The 19,787-nt window shown below is 35.8% G+C and overlaps 1 protein-coding gene across 15 annotated transcripts in view; it reads left to right on the top strand.

Moving 5' to 3' along the window:
- Positions 1-19,787, top strand: part of QKI (QKI, KH domain containing RNA binding) — a 139,377-nt gene that overhangs the window by 67,292 nt on the left and 52,298 nt on the right. For 6 of the 15 annotated variants that reach the window (XM_015284001.4, XM_015283999.4, XM_015283998.4 and 3 more), the window contains exon 4: positions 11,077-11,127. The exons of 7 other annotated variants lie outside the window; for them this stretch is intronic. In XM_015284001.4, the coding sequence (XP_015139487.1) occupies positions 11,077-11,127 (51 nt within the window). The remainder of the gene's footprint in view (positions 1-11,076; positions 11,128-19,787) is intronic. 2 more of the 15 variants (XM_040696715.2, XM_015284000.4) reach the window with 1 other exon arrangement.

Below are 19,787 nucleotides of genomic sequence, written 5' to 3'. Positions count from 1 at the left end.
TGGGTTAGGGGATGACCTGCTGGAGAGGAGCTCTACAGAGAAGGACCTATCTGTTCTGAGGGCCAACAGGTTGGCTATAAGCCAACATGAATATCTCCTTCCATGGAGATATTCAAAACCCATCTGGATGTCTACTTTTGTGGCCAGTTGTAGGGATCTGCTTTAGCGGAGAGGTTGGATTCAATCTCTTGAGGTCCCTTCTAACTGCTGCAATTCTGTGATTCTCAGTGATTGTGGAGAAGGAATACTATGGTTCCTGTCTGGTGCAGCTCTTTATGTAATGGGCTGTAGCGGGTAGAGTTCAAATACTCAGTTTATATGTGCTGTTCAATTGTTCACGGTGACCTTTAGGAAGATGTAACAGAGGATGTGTAAATGTTGCATGGATAACTGTAGTTTCAGAAACATTTCAGTGCCTACAGCATTGTTTCTCTGGTGGGCTGCAGAGTTGAGCTGATTTATTATTATTTTTTCCCCCCTTGCGTTTTTAAAAGAGGTTTCTGAATCAGACATCTTCTGTAACTTTTGTTAATTTGTCCTTGAAAAAAGATCTGTGTTCTTGTGACACCCCCTCTTGAAGGGTGGTTAGCAATTATGGAAATGAACTACGAAAACATTTTATTTACTTTGATTATCTGAAAGCTAAGCTTTTAGGACGGACAGTGTTTCAGCTTCGTTTGTTAGCCTTCATTTCCTTGGAGCTGAGTGAGGCTGTGAGGAAACACAGGCTTGTTTAGGGATTTTCTTGATCTATAAGCTTGGAGATTATTTGTCTTTAAATATTAAAGAAACAACCAACCAAGCTACCTCCTATTCTTCGTGCCATTCTGTTCTTGCTTCTTTAGAGTTCTGCAAGAGCAAACTTTCAGCTATAGCAATGACAGACCATACTTGTGAGTAACAATTTCTTATAGGATGGTCCCATCTAACACTGCAGTTGGTCTACTTGTCCCTGCTATTCAGAACTGTTGCCAGACTCTTTCCTATTTTAATCTATGATCAGAAGGCCTTTTCTACAGGCACTGTGAAATGTGTAACAAAAATGTAAGTTTCCATATGTGATCCAGACGCATGAAATTGTAAGATTTTGCTCTTCAAATGAACATATTTGTGAACGTATAATGGTTATTCTTGCCAAATCAGTACTAACATTGTAGTTTCGCATAGACTCTATATTCAGGTATTCTAAAAAATTATTAGTAATATTCAATAATTCTGTATTTTTGGCTCTGAAGTTTATTACCTGCACAGTATGATTAAATGCACAAACTACTGGTTTTTTTTTAAATTTTGAAGATAATTTCGGTATTTTTTGCATTTCCAGATACAGTGATCTTACATACTGTTATATGTCAGTATCAGTAGTGGGAAAAATGTACGAAGAACATTGTATTTCGTTCCAACTTAGTTAACCGCTATCATGTACATATTAAATTAAGTGTTAGATCTTTTCCATTCCTTGATGAGCCATGTCCTGGGTAATGTGCACTCCCATATTTGCCTCTACATCTCTGATAAATGCAATCTGTTGGAATGTTTTAAAGACAATAGCTATTTAATGAATAGCTTGTGCATACGGCAGGAAAGAATGAGCATGATTGCTTACAATCTGACATTTCAAAAAGCATTTTTTTAGATCTCTTGTATTTGCATATCTAATTGCTATGTAATCAAAACTAAGTGAACTGTAGCTACTTGAAACCAAAAAATGAAAGGCAATCATCTTTACGGGGGGAAATATCCCACTCATATGCAAGCCTGTCTGAATATTAGAATTATATTCTTCTTGTTTAATTATAGGTGTCTGACTGAGCAGTAAATTTATGTCTGTGTATTAGAAGAGTGAATGTGACCCTGAAACATCAGCTTTCCTTTGTTGGAGCAAAGCATTGGCATTGAGGGAACTTAACAGTGTTGTGTATTTTGGTGATAAGGGATTGTGCCAGAATAGCTGTTAATTACCTGCTTTGTTTGATATGGAAAGTATGGTTCCGCACGTTTCTTCCCACCAGTGACGGTACTCAATTAAAACTTGTATTAAACAGTGATAATGTCCCAGTTTATCTGGTGGGAAAGATGTGAGGTGAAAAAAAAAAATTAACAGGATTTTTCCAGCTGTTTAGAGGCTGCTTTTTGTTGTTTGTGTTGTTGCTGTTTTTTTTTCCAATGAACCTACTGACTTCAAAGAAAAGAGAAGCATCTTTCTTTGTTTTTTTTTCTGACTCTTAAATGTCATTTCATTAACCCTGACTACAGTGGGAGTTAAAAAATACTCAAACACAACGTTAATGTCCACCTTACCCATAGCATTAGCTTTTCCTTTTCAGCTGTTCAGAGTGTGTTTTTCTAACATAGTTGATTTTCTCTGGTTCTGTTAATATTTGCTGTTTTATTTTGATGAACGAATAATAATAATAAAAAAAACCTCTGTCAGATTTTTTTTAAGATCTTGTAACTGGGCTATTACTTTCCTCGTAGATTTCTTAAGTGTGTAAGCAAACTGCATGCAGTATTTTGGATGGGAATCGTGCCATCTGAGATACGTTTTTTGGGGGTTGTTTTTGTTGTTTTGCAGATCTGTAGTCTGTGTTGGTTTTTGTTCGTAGTTGGTAGGTAGTCTTTTCAGTACAGAATACTGTAAAATAGAAAATGTTCAAAAAACAAAAACAAATAAAGCAAACAAAAAATAAACCCCCAAACCATCAGTAAGCCATAAGACCCCACAATAGCTAACTGCTATTTGATACTGAAATTTAGTAATCTCACAGTCTCAAACTTCAGTGAACCTTCAGTTTTAGGGAAGAAAAAGTTATTTGTGAGAGTTATGGTTTACAGAAATAAAGCTGTGTAAAACCTTACTGAAATGAGATCTCATATGTAGCACATTTTTGAAGCAGTCTACTTTTCATTTGGAGAAAATGTTTATCTGGCCATATTACTCATAAAAGCAATAAAATTATAGCACATATTAACAATAAAAATTTCATATGGATGTTGAATGTATTTTCTTCTGACAATTTGTAAATTAAGTAAAGTTCCTTCCCTACAGAACTTCATTTTCACACTAAATAAACAGTGATAAGCATTAGATATGAATTTGATAAGGTATTTTGTAATCTGACATTTTGAAGTGGAGTGATCTTTGGATGTGTCGTTAACTCATTTGCTAAGTTTCTGTTTCCTGCACTGCAAAAAAAGAAAAGTGGAAATGATTTTGAGATGCATTTAGGTTATAAAATTATTTCATAGTATAGCAGTGCTGCCGTATGACTGGCTGAGCTCATCCACGTAGGATCATATTCTGCAGTGGTTAGTTAGCTACCTGTGGTCAGGCATACTTGACAGGTAGTTTCACTTTTTAGGTGAGTATTGTAGCTTCCAGACTGTCCAGTCACTGACAGTGTTTCTAATAACAAAGCTAATTTTTTGAGGTTTCCATAAGAGATGAAGTTGAGGATTATGTTCTTCTGGAATTAATAGCCTTAAGTAGACATTTGTTTTTTTCTGCTCTGCAAAGAGATATATAACAAGCCTATCTGATTTTCCTGTTTTAAGTTGTTCAGATTACGTTTCATTAACTTTGGTAACTTGAAAATAATTTACTGATGTTTTTTGAGCATTTGCCTTATATTGGATTTAAGATTATGCATTTGAATTTGATTTTTGAGGAATTGTCTCGTGTGGTTTAGTGAAATTTCCCTTTTCAACATACACAATTTCAACATCGCGTTTCTATATTCAATTTTGGATGGACATTAATCTACTGTATTGTCTGCAACACAGATTACAATAATCTCTACATCCAGCTCTTTTTGCAGAGAAGAAAATGTCTATACTACAATTATTTGCAGTCGCAAAATGTGGAAAAGTGAAGGGTTTTTTTTCTCTCTTAGTGAGAAATGCCTTTCCTAGACCCTTTTCTCCCAAGCACGCTTTCTCATTGTTTTAAGACTTGCAGTCGTTTTGAGGAGGAACTTTAGTATATGTATTTGTGTCATGCAGTGATGTTCCTCTTTATCAGGTTTTAAGTCTATTATACACTTTTGGAGCCTAATAATTGCAAACATGGCGGATGGTCTTCCCCGTGTTGGGCAAAGAAGGCTGTCAATGAACTTTAAACCTAGCTTGAACTGTAGCAGAGTATACACTATGCGTATAAGGTTGAATGAAAATTCTCATTTCCAAGCTATAACTTTTGAGGGATTTTTCCAGTTGAAAAATGCCAGCTAGACTGAAACAAATGACGTAGTTTTCTGTACTTACCCCATCCACGGTTTTTTGAGTTGGAAAAAATTTGAACATTGAAAAACATTTGAAGAAACATTTTTTTCTTAACAGGAAGTTTCAGAACATCAAATATATAAAAGCTGAAATTTCTTTCTCTTTCAGATAGCCCTCTAGAATAATACTGTTTGTTAAGTAACCCAGTCATAAAGTTAAATGCAAACACAATGTGAGGAAAATTTAGGACTCTTCTCTCTCCTCTGTAACCTGAGTTGATGCTACTTCTCATTTGTGATATATACCTATTAAACATGCTTTTTACTCTGATGAAAACAGTACTACTGAAAGCACGTCATAAAACTTGTTTTTATTGCAGGTGTGCACAATGAATCATAATTTCCTGCATGCTTAGGTCCTGCCTTTGTAAAACCAGTGACTAAAACATTGAAAATCCAAACAGTATTTCATCTATAGTTGGAGCTATAGAACACGTCTCAAATTTGTACCTCTACCTTTTAACTGCATATCAGTGTACTTAGGTGTATCTGGTATTTGAACTATTCTCTGTGCTGAGGTTTTTTTGAGCACAATTCTGTAGGAACTGATGTTCCTTAATCATTTTCTCCTTTTTCTCAGCCATTTGGATAGTTGAGACACGATTCTCCAGGGGTGGAAATTAAAAGGGGGGGGGGAAGTGCCCTTGGTATGTCTGTGTCTCAAAGCTAAGAATTGTTTAAGATGAGCTTTTGCGTGATTTGGAATCATCTTCAAAAAAAAAAATGTGAATCCATCCAGAAACAAACTTTAATTACATGTATTAGCTGAGTCAAGTTACGATGACCTTGTCTATGCTCTAAACCAATTTGTGATGATTACTGTCAGAGCGGTTCTTTTTCTGTTGAAAAGTAATGGCCTATGATGTATTGGAGGTGTAATCTAATAGAACACTTAATTTATTGAAGTTTTTTTGTAAGTCTCCAAGACTTCTGTTCTCCCTATGATCAAGGATGTATATATTACTTCAGTGTGTAACAGTTCTACAATTAAGTTGAATTTAAAGTTGTTAGGTTTTTTGTTTTTTTCTCCATACACTTGGCTTTGCAGAGTGTTTCTCACCCTTTGCACATATATTAAAGCATGCTAAAATAGAAATAGTCTACTGTTGAGAATTGAGCTAAGTTTCTTGGAGTCCAGTATGGTTGGACTATATATAATCACACAGAACTCAGATTTTAATTATATGGAACTTTTTGTTCATTAAGTTTGATTGTTTTCCACATAGTCTGTAAGCAGCATTCTGGATGAAGCACCCCTATAGTAGCTACTGCCTGAATTCCAGAAGAGTACTAACAAACAAGTCTGAATGATTACGGGACTGGGCTTTGGTTACTGGCCTTAAGTTTAGGAGAGACCTCGTAGTTTGAGGAAGCTTAAGTTTGTTGTTTTTTTAACAACTGGAGTATAATCAGCTGTGCAATAAATTTGAGGCTATCTGTGAATTTTAAAGACAAAAAGGAAATAAGGCACAATCAAAGTAATAGCCATCAGGAAATGAAATTCTACATTGAGATTGATCAAATGGACAAGATCTGGTCTGAGAGATCAGGTGAAAACTGAGAACAGTGTGCTGTCTCCACAGAATAGTGACAGCAGTAGTAGTAGGTGTATTTATTTCCCCTAAATGTATTCATAAATGCTGATTTATGTGATTTTTACAAATACATTTTCTGTGATGATAGTTCCTTATATTGTACAATTGAAAAAACTAATTTTCATACATATCAAACTAGCGATTTTGCCACTTTGAATTCCAGTTTGTTGACTGTCTTCATATCAGCAGTTATGGTAGTTACAGTGTTGAGAACTGTGTAATTACTTGGAGGTGGGATGAACATTAGAGCATAGAGAACTTTCAAAATCCTCAGTATCCTGGCATGACTTAGGTGATAGGACATGCAGTATGTAGACATAGCTACCATGTTACTTTAACCATGTTATGAGTATATCTGCATACCGCAAAAAATGCTTATCCTCTTATGGAAGGGAAACATCTGAAAAGCACAGATAAAAAGCTTGTATGGTACTGTGTGCCAGTTATTTATGGTCCTGGAGTTTCAGGTGTGCTTATTGAGAGTTGCTTCAGCTGATCTTTTGGATTTTCAGGGAAATATATACTGTGCAAACATTGCTTCTTTGTTCACGAAAAAGGTACCAAAATTGTATTCCCGTGCCTATAAATTTGTATGTATAATGGAAAAAATTGTTTACATGCCTGTTTTTTGAATCTTTGTGTCATTTTTAAGTACTAATTGATTGCAAGATCAAGAGTTTGTTATTCCAATTCTTTGCACTATAAATACCATCTCCTGTCTAAGAAAGACCACATTTTAAAACTCTAGTAGGTGAGTTATTCTTCATGTTGTATTATGCTAGAGTTAAAACAGTTTATATGCATTTAATTGCCCACATGAAAACCTCATTTTATGGTTCAGGACTAATCTGTGTGAGGTGAGCTCCTTCAGTTCTGTAGTCTGTGGACATAAGTAGAGATGCAGCCTAAAGTCTTCAGGACTGTAAAACTGAAGTCTGTGTTCACACAAAAAGACAGACAAATACTAACCTATTAATTGGACTGATAAATGGTATTTTACAGTATAAGAATGTATTTGAAAAGATCAAATGAAAAGAGTATTTTTTATGACTTGTACTTCTTTGTTTCACAGAATTATAGTCTGCATATGTCGGGAGTATTTTTAATTGATATCACAAATTTTTCGTCAGAAACTTTACAGCTAATGTATTTCCTGTGCTCTCATAGTTGTAACTTGGATATAAGGGTGGCTCTTGAGGAGATAAAGATATTTAGATAGTGTTTTTATTTATACTATATTATTGTGTATTATATTTATACATAAGTCTTCATATTATTCAGCAAGATGTGTTAAAAATTATTCATATTTGTCTGCCTCTTTTGATTCTACAAGTGACATTGACCTTTGTTGTGGTTTAACCCAGTCAGTGGCTCAACACCAGAGTTGTTCACTCACTCTTCAACCTCCCCAGTGGGATAGGAGAGAGAATTGAAAAAACAAAACAAAAAAAACTGAGTAGAACTTGTGGGTTGAGATAAAACTATATTCTAAGATAGAGAAAAGGATAATATTAATGACATAAATTTGTGTACGTATATATGTATATAATAAGTGTATATGTAATTGTATATAACAAGTGATACACAAGCAGTTGCTCACCACTCCTCGACCAATGCCCAGCCAGCCCACTGAGCAGAGGAAAAGCGAGAGAGATAGCTCCCACCCTCTTCAAAACTCCTTCTGCATGATGTCATATGGCATGGAATATCTCTGGCCAGTTTAAGTCAGCTGTCCTAATTCCGTTCCCGCCCAGCTCCTTGGGCCCTTTGCTGAGAATTGGCCTTAGCCCTTAGCAGTGACTAGAAACATCAGTGTATTATCAGTGTTGTTTTTCTCCTTGAACCAAAACATGGCATCATACCAGACACTGAAGAAAACAATTTCATCCCAGCTGAAACTAAGGCAACCCTTTAAGTTCATTCATGCTAGTAGTGGTAGCAGCTTCTTTATAAAAGATGTACTGTTCCCAATTCTTACTTTTTGTACATTACAACTGCAGTATAGCCGCTGATTCCTTTCTGGATCTTGAGTGCTGCCGTATTGATTAGCTGTATGTTACCTACTGACTGTTCAGTGTCTAAAATTCTGTAAGATTCAGACTTGCATTAAGAGATGGGTGATGTTCTGCTTGCAGAAGTGAATTATCTTAATTCACTAATACCTGTAGAGTATGGGTGGGGGGTTGGACAGGGAGGAAATCAAGGTGTATACAATCTTACACTACGTGCTTTTGGCTGAATACATGATGTGGACTAATAATTTTTGACTCTTGTAAATCGTTATTGTAATTTCTTAAATAGTTAAAACATGCTGTACTAACAGAGGAAAAAATATTATCAGAAACTACTACTGATCATTTTTTTCCTAAATTTTCTGGGCATTTTAGTAAAGGTAGTTTATCCTATGAGACCATACAATTTTTTAGCAAGAACTTGATGCAAGTATATGATTTAGGCATTTTTTGTAACATATAGCAGATGAGAAATTTATTTCAGATTACTTTGTATTGCCGTGTAGAAAAGCTGCATATGTGCCATCAGTCAGGAGTATCCTTGCAGTTCCTGTAGCTTATCCTCAGGTTTTTTATTCCTCTGCATTTAATGCTTTATGTGAAATAATTACATGAGGGGCACATCGAGATAAGTAGCTGTGTGGGTGGGAGATGTTGCAGAGCAAAATAGACTAAAACGTTATTAAAATGGGTAGGATATTTTGGTGTCACTGATTTGTTTAGTAACCTTAAAATTAACTTGACATTATATACTTGTGTGGTGTTTTTTTTCCCCAGCTTGTTGTATAATAGATGTTGAAATAACCACGTGTATCTTTGAATCAGAATTGAATTCAAAGAGTCTTAACATTTTTTGTACAATTAGATATGATTGAAGAGGATTGCAGACTCTAAAGCAGAGAAATTCCTGGGCTCCATTAGTTAATCCTCAAAGAAAAAAAATCTTCTTGCTACTACAAATTACTGAAGATTTTTTTGTGAATGCAATGGCATTACATTTGGCTTTCTCTAATGGTCTTGTTCCCATTGAAAGTTTTAAGATGTCCTTGAAAGTCAACTGAGTTTGCTCGTTTCTTTATTTGCTTCCTGAGCAGTTGTTTAAGCACAGGGGAGGAAGCAGAGTCAGGACAGCTTTTTTCAATGAGAGTTAATTGTGAACTAATAAGCTTACTAGAAGAGTTAAACTTCACCTTCAGATTCCATGGTACTGAGGTATGTGACTGACTACTTCCAACAGTTTTCACTTCAACTCATAGTTAATTTCGCTTAATAAATTAGGAAGATTGAGATGGAGAAGATTTTTGTTCAAGAGAGAAGAGGAAATAGAACAAATTTGTGATTTTTTTTTTCTTCCTGGCTTTGAGAGCATAATCTTGTATGAGACTACAGTCTATGAGTTTGTGAAGCTGAAAGTTATTCTTATGAGCCAATTATCTCAATTTTGACTTATTTAGTATGTTTTTAAATTAATAAAGGTAGATTTTATTTTTTTTCCTTTTTTTTTTTTTTAATTCCACCCTCTGGTTAGAGTTCATCTCACTGTTGAAATAATAATAATAAAAAAACTAGCATGAATTTTTTGAATTTTTCACTGTTGGAGAATTTCCTTCAATGCGTGCACTGTTTCAGCTGGGATCTGATGCTTGTTGCAGCTGGAAAATTATGATCCTTGTTGCTATTACACAGAGCTTTAATTTGAGGAACAGACCTGAGGTGAAGATACTCAGGTCTTTGGCCTGCTGTTGTTTGGAGTTCATGTTATCTGAAAAAAATTGTATGCAGCAGTGCTGTTCCTGAAAGAAATGCTTATTATACTGTATCTTGTGTCACCAGGTGTTCTGATCTGAGTGTATCAAAATAAAATACCCTTTTGTCATAGAATGGTGATGAGGCCAACTGATTCAGGTTTAGCAGTACAGCAAGATCTCATTCCCTGCTTATAAAGGCTTTTGTTTTTCTTGATGGTTACGTATCTTTCATAAGCAACAATTTGAACTTCCCTTTTTAGAATAAAAATTGGACTTCATGTCTTTCCCATCTCATACATAGAAATTACTTTGTTGAAGTTTGAGTGAAAGGAATAAAAGGGGCCTAAGCCATTGAATGTTATCTGTGATAACTGTCCTCATCTTTTAAAACGATGCTCTGTTCAATGAATAAAATGTTTAAAGGTAGCTACAGCCGTGTAATTTTTCATTTATAAGAAAAACTTATTTTGAGAAAAGTTAGGGTGAATCTGTTTTAAAGAGTACTGGTACCTGTAACTATCTGCAGTCTGGTAACACATCATACATGTTAACACAGACGAAGCTTGAAGAAGGGTTTCTCCTGCTTTCTTGCCTTTAAGCTACTAGGCCTGCCTTGACACTGATGGATATTAGAATAAACTATCCTCTTTGCTTATTTGCATTTAACGTGAATATTAATTATTACCATGTAGCAATTTAGTATCTTGCTATCAGCTGAAACACACTATTTTTTTAGAAAAAGGATTGCAGCTTTTATAGCACATTGCAGCGTTATAGCACATATAAACTGTATTTTACAGCCATTTTAGTAGTGTATGAGGAAGACATGTTTGGCTTTCTAATAGTTATTCAGCTCATGGGTTGTTTATTTTTCTCTACTTTCTCATTTTTTCACTTTACTATTTGTAAAGAACTTCTAAAAACTCCATTTGTGCTTATTTTGCTTTTTCACAACATTAAGAGGCCCTGAAAATGACTTGAACTTTTTTTTGATTGCTTTTTATCTTACAAATTTAAAATATATCTCAGTTGAATTTCAGTGGGGAGTAACTTATTTTCTTTTCATAGCTTGTATAATGTTAATTTACAGTAAGTGTACAAATCGCCAGTGGCGACTGTGCAGGAATATTTAACACAGAATCCTTTTACTGAGTTAGCAGTCATGCAAATGGGTAGGACTTCAAGGGACTAGGGAAAAGGAGCAGGGGAACTGAAGTTCTTTATTCTGTGACTTCTGTTGAATCTTACATTGTTCTCACTTACCTAGGTTGTCTTACAGCTTTTGTGGTTTCTTGGGATTTAAATCTCAAGTGTAAATGAGAAGGAGTAAATTGTCTATCACAGAATAAAATAAAAATGCTAATTCCAATCCTTCATGCCTCTATTAAACATCTTAAAGAAGCAAAATAGGGCACATGCCCAATTTTTTTTTGCTTTTCAGGTCTCCTTTAAGAGCAGAGACAACCATGATCCAGCAGTTTTGGAGGTAGAGGCAAGTAAATGTTTTACTTACTGTAAACATTCCAATAGTTTTGTGCAAGTTGCCTACAACTTGAGGAGACCCTGGTTGAAAAGAAACCTCAACTATCCCTTCCCCAAATGGTGTATTTGCTTTGTATGCTTGGTGTGAGGGAGAAAAATACATTTAAGCTTTTATTGCTGATAGACAGGCTCAGTTATGCGCAATGCATACCTAGCTGGTGTAAAACTGTATGAGTTTAAGATTCATAAGGGTTTTTTGATATTTAGTGAAGTTTTTTCTTTGAAACCTGTCTTCAGATGTAAATTGTTTTGAGTGGGTTCATCACTGTCATTTTTTTCTTTAGAAAAAATAACAGCGGCTGATCTAATGTTGAAATCTCCAACTGCTGTTACTGTAATCAGCTCTTCAGCATTCTCCAATAAGTTCAACAATCTCTTATGTACTGGGCTAAAACCTGTAATAATCTCTGTGCTGGGGGCATTTCTGAGACCTCATGTTGGCTATCTCCTAAGGGTGTTGCTTGTGTTTTTAAAGCAGGTTTTTTTGCTCTTTGCTGAAAGTTGTATTGGAGGTGCAAGAAGGAACTATGCAGATGTATTGTATTAAGTCAACACTTTGTCCAGTACTACTCACACAGCCCTGGCTAGGAATGTTTTTCCTTCATAGTGACAGTTACTAGTGATATATATGACTGATGAGCTGTTCCAGTGCTAAACCAGCAGAATGCTAGAGCTGGTAACTTTTCTTCATGTTCTCGAGTGCCATGAACTGGATTGCAAACATGTAGGAATGTCAAGGTGGGACCACCAGCATTGACTTCAAAATAGCTTAAACTGTGGAACTGCAGGCTTTAGGTAAAATGCAGTAACTGTTTTTGAACTAGTTGAGCTGAGTGACTATGTAATCTTGATTGCACAGGCTATATCGATGATGGTTTTCATATCTTTAGATCCTCTGGGCTACCCCAACCCAGTTTTCAGACACACAAAATATTGAATGTATGCTCAGTTTCCTTATTTAAAGATACAGACATTTGAAACAGACAGGACTTTCTGACCATGAATGATACTAGATGGATGCTAGTTGAGGACTGTGAGGCAAAGCTGTGGATCTGTACTTGTTGAAGTACTTGAGCTGTTTTTGGAGGGAAAGGCTAGAATTTTTCAGTGTTTTCATTTTCATTTAAGGGATTATGCTTGTGTTTTTCAGGGGACGAGGAGATACTTAGAATGAGGCAAGCCACCTTTTTTTATGCTCAGTTCCTGCACTGTGTGGTATTATTTTCTAAGATGGATAATACTGTTGTAGAACACAAAAAAGCATGCACGCAATGGCCTTTACTTCCCAACCTTACTGTCTTACTTCCAGACTTTTGTTTTTTGGAAGTATGTTAATTTAAGCTACAAAAATTTAGGGAGGGGGGAACAGGTAAACATACATTATGGGCATTCAAACAAAAAAAATAGGTTTGAAATCTTTCTTATGAGGACTTAAAGCAGTTAATTTTTATTAGTAATTTTTTGCACATATCTGATAATGTACTGGAATGTATTAAAAATTACTCACTTTAAATGCCTTTGGACTTGGTTACCCTGTCGAGGACTTGCTTTTGCATCTATATTTTTATGTTTTCATGCTGTAATGATGTTGTGTTTGGTTCTTCTCTCTGTCTGGTTTCTGGGTTTGTGTGTTGAGTTCATTTGACGTAGTAGTTCTGAATTCTTTCAAGGAATCAGCTTGAATTCATTCTTTAATATTTATTGTCAGTTCTGTACTCAGTGACAAATTTGAGGAGTTTTCTGTTCTCTTCATAACACATTAAAATTTCACTTTTGTAATAGCAGTTTTGATTTCTTTAATTTGCATTAGTATCTTTTTTCAATTGTCTTCATCTTTTGTCCAGGTTATTTGTTTACAACTAAATATCTTTCTGTTAATGGAAAGAATGGAACTGTCTCAGGAGTAGGGAGAGAATAGAATGTTTAAGAACTAAAGATATTTAAATGTAGACTTGTGTAATCACTGTAAGTTTAAATTATTTTAGAGTAAGCTTGCCAGTTAAATAGTTTAGCAAAAAAAAAAAAAAAAGAAAGAGAAAATGATAAAATATTAACATTTAATATTTAACACATCTAATATTAACATTTAATATTTAACGTGTTTAATATTAAATGTGTTAAAATTTGTCTGAACAGTACCTCTTTATATAGCATTTAGAAATGCTGTATAAACTGCTGTGTGCTTTGTTCCACTCAACACTGTTCTACTCACAGGTTGTGGGTCACAGTTAATGAAAAAGCAGGATAAATCGTGGGCAACAATGTACTACAATATTTACCCGCCGCATAAATGCATTACCATATTAAGAACCTAAGGCAGATAATATGAAGCTCACGTGTCCCAGTCTCCAAAATAGAAAAGCCAACAATCTTGCCACCTTCAGAAAAACTGTACAAATGGAGCCTCAGCCTGAATATGGAAGTAATTACTGCATTGTGAACACTGCAGTTATTGGATGAGCTTTCTAGCTGCAGAGCAAATCAATAAGAATATGAGTTAAAGTCACAGTGAAATTTAGCTCTTCATTTGTCTCCTAGTGGTAAAGAAGCTCGGACCCTGTCTAGACAGCAACTATGTGTGCATGTTAACATGTTATGAATTTAACACAGAATTTAGCATAATGTCTGTTTAGAACATTCTACAGAAAATGAGTTTCATATGTTAGTCAATTAATTTGACTGTTGTTCGTCTCCAAAAGACACAGTTGTCTCCAGAGGAAAAACGAGGAGATAAAAAGAAGAGTCAAGTTTTGCTCAGAACTAGCCACCATTTAAGTGGTGGGCTGATAGCTGTGGCCACGTAATCTGCTCAACAGTACCTTGTCATTAAGATAAAGCTCTTCTGTAATAGTTTTGTGATGGCTGCGAAGTGCAGAATTAACTCTCAGCATTGCTTCTGGTCACATCCCTCTCTGGTCCAAAATACAAGGCATACATGTAATGTTTCTTTAAACCTGAAATTCCAGAACTTTGTACTGTTGAAGAAATCACTGAAGAGATGAGGGAGTGCAAATAACTGAGTGACACGTTAATTATATCATTCGTTTGATGGAAAGCTCTCCTAAGCGATTACAGAAGGTTTTTGGTTTGGGATTTTTGGTTGGTGGTTTGTTTTTTTGGATGCCTTATGTTGTAATAGGGCACTATTACTGCTGCTGTAAGGTGAACGAGGAAATAGCGACAGTGAAAACCAACTGATGTTTCCTGTTGAGCGTATTTTAAAAAGTGTTGGGTTTGTAAATTCAAATTAGAAGATGCTAAAATAATTCTTTTTGTATAAATGAGCTTTTCCTTGATGTTCATCAGTATACCATGAGTAATAAGTTGCGTTTGTTTTTGGCACATCTTTCTTTAAATAAATGGGGTGTAGTGTGCTTATTTCTCAGGTGAGCAACAGAGATGCAATATTTGTAGCTGAGAATGTTGATTACTTTGTTTGCCTAACTTGAGGTGACAGGAAGATGAATTTTTAGAATACTTCACATTTAAGTAGCAATTTATGTAAAATAGCATTAGACTTAAGCAATGTCAGTGAGTGCTTAGAATGTCTAGGGTGTTTCAAGTAGAGGAGAGCCTGGGACTACCTCACCCTCCTGCCTGTTGTAAGTGGCTTGCTGCTTCCTGCTGCAGGGGAGTGACCGGGCTGTCACTGTGCTTCTGCTGAAGGTGTGACTGACAGTTGGCAGCTTCCTACAAAGGTATATTTCTGTGCCGTCCTTTGTGCTTAGTCTGCTACTTCTGGGATGTGTCACTGAGCCAGTTCAGCTCGCTAAGGAGGCAGAAACCTAATCTGACAGCGGTAGTTTGCTGTTGCATTGAATTGGCTCTAGATGGGTTTAGAGCTGTTGCTGGTGCAAAGAAAAAGCCCTTCTACAGAAGGAAGGGAAAAAAACCAAAACAAACCTGATCTCAATAGTTAGGAGTTGTGATTTGAGAAAGCTTTTCCTCCAAATTGACTCTGTGTTCTAATTTATAAGCACAGATACTGAAGTTAGCAGTATGTTTAAGCGACCATCTATGAAAGAGTTTTGTTTATGGCTAGGACCACATTTTCCTGTTGGCATAAGAGGTGATTTGAATCTAGTTATTCGGGGTACAGTTTAACTGCCTAGATGCTTAAGAAGTTTCTTGCCATCCCTTCAGACCTACAGCAAGCAGGATTGATTCAGTCACCTCCCCTGTGCACCTTTGAAGAATTCTTTGGTGGAGGTTTAATCCCAAGGATTGAAATAAGGGGAATTCAGATAAAATCATATGAATACCAATACCCTGTTTTTCACTAAGATTTGAATTTTTGTGATGCCACTTAAGCTTATACATGAGAAATTACTGTATTATTTTCACCATCCTCCAATCCTTTTTTTTTTCTTGATTTTCTTAAACGTAACACAGAGTTTTGACAACTTGTTTGTCTAGAACCAAAAGAGCTATTCCCAGGCAGTAAAAGATACAGGTGTTGAGCTAGAGCTCCATTATTGCAAGCACATCGGCTTGACCTTGGCATTAAACAGGGCTCTGACTGTTCTGAACAGTCAGAACAGTCTGAACCTCTTTCCTGCATTTGGCTGCCACTCCTGTAGCCCAGCAGTAAAGTATTTGACTGTTTCATAGGTTCAGATATTAGAATTTGAAGTTACTCTTTCGTTTACCTTTCTCTTCTCCAACCTGCCCCTAACAACTCATCTGAAAAAACAAAGGTGATGAATGTTTACTTTATATTTCAAATTTTTTAAACTTCATTGAGGGTGAACAGTTTCTTTGTGGCTCAGAAAGTTATTGGATACTTAATTACTACCTAAGTAATAAGGTTTGAGTCCCGTATCCCTTATTTTCATTGCTTTGACAAATTTCTTTACTATATTATCATCCAGTACAAGTCTTTAACTTTCAAGAAACAGTAGCTTTGTATGTACTTGAATGATGGTAATGTACTGTTGGTGTGACCACAAAAAAAGCAAACAAAAAAACCTATTAATATGTTCTTGCTTTGGTGCTGTTGTTTTCTGGAAGCAAAATAGAGAAGTTTTTAATTTTCTTAAATATTGTTAGCAGTTCTGAATGTAGTTTGTGCAATTTTTTAACCATATCTGAAATGCATCTATGATCTTGCGAGTGGTATGTTTCAATTTTCTTGGCACACTGAGGTTAAATCAACAAGCCTGCTCTGAATTTCTGTAAGTAGTAATAACAATAAATTCTGTAGTGACATTCCCGAATACTTCTGCGTGAAGATTTGAAGAGTAAAATTTCACTCTTCTTACTTAAGGTAAATAGTTCCTGAAAAGATGTAAAAGAGGTCAGCGATTAGGTATTTTCTTATAACGAGGGTTTGACGTGGCTGTGTTGTCATTTAAGTTGTCTTCAATATAATCCCGTAAGACCCTCACCAAAGTTTATGCAGAGGAATCCCAAATGATATTAAAGATACTGGCAGGTGTTAGTACAGGAGACAAGATTTTCCCTTTTTTTCAATAACTGTCCTTTATGCCTGGTAGAAGCAACCTACCTAACTGGTAGAAGCAAAATGGTTGGATTTTTCAAGCAGTGTCTGAGTCACTAGAAGGACAGGCACATTGAGTTTATGGAATTAAGAATGTTGGCATTTAAATATTTGTGTAAACAGCTCTATTTAGTTGCATACCTGCAGAAGATCACTAATATATTTTTTCTTTTTGTATATCTTCTTCAGCAGTGCTGTAAACTTGATTTGAAGTAAATCAGACAGTCCTAATGAATTTGTTAAGACACCTTTTCTAATGTAGCTTTGTCCATTTTTTACTGATTTTAACGTGAGTGAAAAAGTGCTGGAATTCATGCTTAGACTATTCAGGTGCAGCACCTTAAGAAAAGTGGATTTCTCTTTTGTTATTTCTTGACCTTCTTAGTTTGATCAACATCCTTTCTGTTTGGAGCTATCATAGAAGATCTGGAGCTGGGGGGGTGTTTTTATGTGGACGGGCTTAACTGAGAAATTGAAATTAGCACCTCAAATTATCAAAAAGGGGAGCGGGCTCTTGCACTGACCAGATACACTATGTGAAACATCATTCAAGTCTAAATAAGACAGGAAATAAAACATGGATTAGAGTAATGAAAATGGTTTAAGTTCAATAAAGGCAGAGGCCACAATTATCTGTTGTAGTCACTGTTAATTAAAGTTACAGGTAGTACTTCAAAAGAGGAAAGAGAAGTCCCTGGCTCTTTGCATCACTGCTCAGCAACAACTGAAGCATTGGTGTGTTAGCAACATTGTTTTTCTCCAGAAGCCAAAACATAGCATCATACCTGACATAATGGAGAAAATCAATTCTGTCGCAGATGAAAACAGGACACCAGTGCTATTGAGTAGTGCTGCACTGATGGCACCATTGAAAATTCAGTCGTTGTAATAGTTTCCTTAGAACAATTTCTATGTTGAGGCTTTAAGATACCTTGGACAGAATCCTATTCTATGCATTTAAACATTAGGTTGTTTTCGTCTTCAGTTTTTGATTGTATGCTTTCTAAGTATTTCTTTAAGATTTGCAAGATAATCGCCTTAAACAATTTTTGACAGATCAATGAGATGGAAGAGAACTACTTTTTAATCCAGAATTGTCTTGAGGAGAGACTGGTAGAATAATAAGGGCACTAGAAAAATAATGTAAAATTAACGACATACTGAATAACATTAACTTGTTTGTTAAAGTTAATGGTAAATATGTGGCTGTATCAATTAAAGTAATTGATCTTTTATTTCTAAAGGAGGAAAGCTTTGGTGGAAATTTTTAGGTGTGAAGCTAGGGTTCTCGCTGACCAGGTGTTCTTTCTTCAGCATTTCTTTTATTGAGTTATGTTTCCTCAGCAGCTTGCTGCTTGTGAACTGCCACCATTAGACACTCAGTAGGAGCAAAAGTCTATGTTAATTTGCCTGACTGTAACTGCACAATTAAAGCAGTTTATCAGCAGGGGTTAGGACAATCAGTGTGTTCTGATCCTTCATGTTATAAAATTACTCCTGTTGTTCAAACAGATACTGTAATTAGTGCATCATTTTCAACTGGTTTTCTGGAGGGCTGGCTTGGCCTCGGATGGAAATCTGTTTTTGCTACTTACCTAAGTGCTTATTTTGTATGCAGTCCACTTCTAAAGTAAAAACTGGTATTGAAATGTTAACGTCAGGAGTATATCCTGTGAATACATGTGTTTATATAGGTTTGAGGTGGGGTGTTCTTTTTCAGGGTATTTTTTGCTCACCACTTCTAGGAAGACTTAGATTTGCTGGAAAAAAAATGGAGGAGAGAACTATTTCGTGCACTACCATGTTTCTATTTACAATTGTTGTTTCATACTAATATTTAATACTTTTACACATATGAACAAATTGCTTTATATCGGATAATGAAGATAACTGGGCACATACATAATGAGCTTACACACAGAATAATTTCATGAGAATGATGAGCCAGCTTTTAAGTGGCAAGTGTTTAAAATATTGTCCCTGTTTTGTTTACCAAGTTAGCAGAAAAAAATGATTGCAGTGTTGAACAGTGCAAGGTCAAGAACTCATTAAAAATTGACCCAGTAGAGATTGGGAGTAATTAGTATGTTGGGGAAAACATTCTTAGGTTCCTCTGGCTTGATTTTACTAGTGGTTGAGTAGTGTTACTAGGCTAAGTAACTCATAAGTTGGAACCTAACGTTGTTACATGGATATAGAACATATTAACTCTTTTTAAAAAGTACTTAAACTAGAGCAAGATCAGAATTCCCTTTCAATTTGTCTCCTTCTAGTTAATTCAGTTTTTGTTTTAAAATTGCTTTAAATCAACATGCTAAACTTTTTATAAGTTCACATGGCTTCTTTTTAACTGTTCCTCAGTTTTATGTTCACAGTGTAAGAAAGATGTAAGACTATTAGAAAACATCCAGAGGAGGGCTGTGAAGGTGGCGGTGAAGGGTCTGCAGGGCAAGGTGTATGAGTAGCGGCTGAGGTCCCTGGGTTGGTTCAGCCCAGAGCAGAGGAGCTGAAAGGGGAGCCCTTATGGCGACTGCAGCTTCTCACAGGGAGTGGAGAGGCAGCACTGCTCTCTGTGACAGCGACAGGGCCGAGGGAACGGCATGGAGCTGTGTCAGGGGAGGGGCAGCTGGGGGTTAGGGACCAGAGGTGGCTGGGCTCTGGAACAGGCTCCTGAAGCAGCCGGTGTTCACTAAGTATGTGGACAGCACTCTCAGACATAGTGTTTGCATTTTGGTTGGTCCTGCGCAAGGGCCAAGAGCTGGACTTTGTGGTCCTTTTGGATCTCTTCCAACTCAGGATATTCTATAATGTTATGGTTTTTAAGCAAATATCTATGCAAGTTTCATTATGAAACAGAAGTCTTCTAGAACTACTGTCAGTTGTAATGTACCTGTAGCACAATTGATTAGGCAAAATACATTATGGTAACTGTACTAAATAGCTAAATTTCTTTCTGTATCTTACCTACTCTAAGAAGTGGCTATGAATGATTATACTGTTTCTTATGTCTTAAGATAATTATAATTAAACTACTTAGATTGTCACCAAATTAAACCCTTGCATAGCTTAAAGGAATAAGGGCATGCTGATTCCTTTTAATTTTAGCATTG

This window comes from Gallus gallus, chromosome 3 (assembly GCF_016699485.2).
Source record: "Gallus gallus isolate bGalGal1 chromosome 3, bGalGal1.mat.broiler.GRCg7b, whole genome shotgun sequence".
NCBI lineage: Eukaryota > Metazoa > Chordata > Aves > Galliformes > Phasianidae > Gallus > Gallus gallus.
Note: the sequence above shows the minus strand (reverse complement) of the source record. Positions and strands in the feature narration are given on the sequence as shown.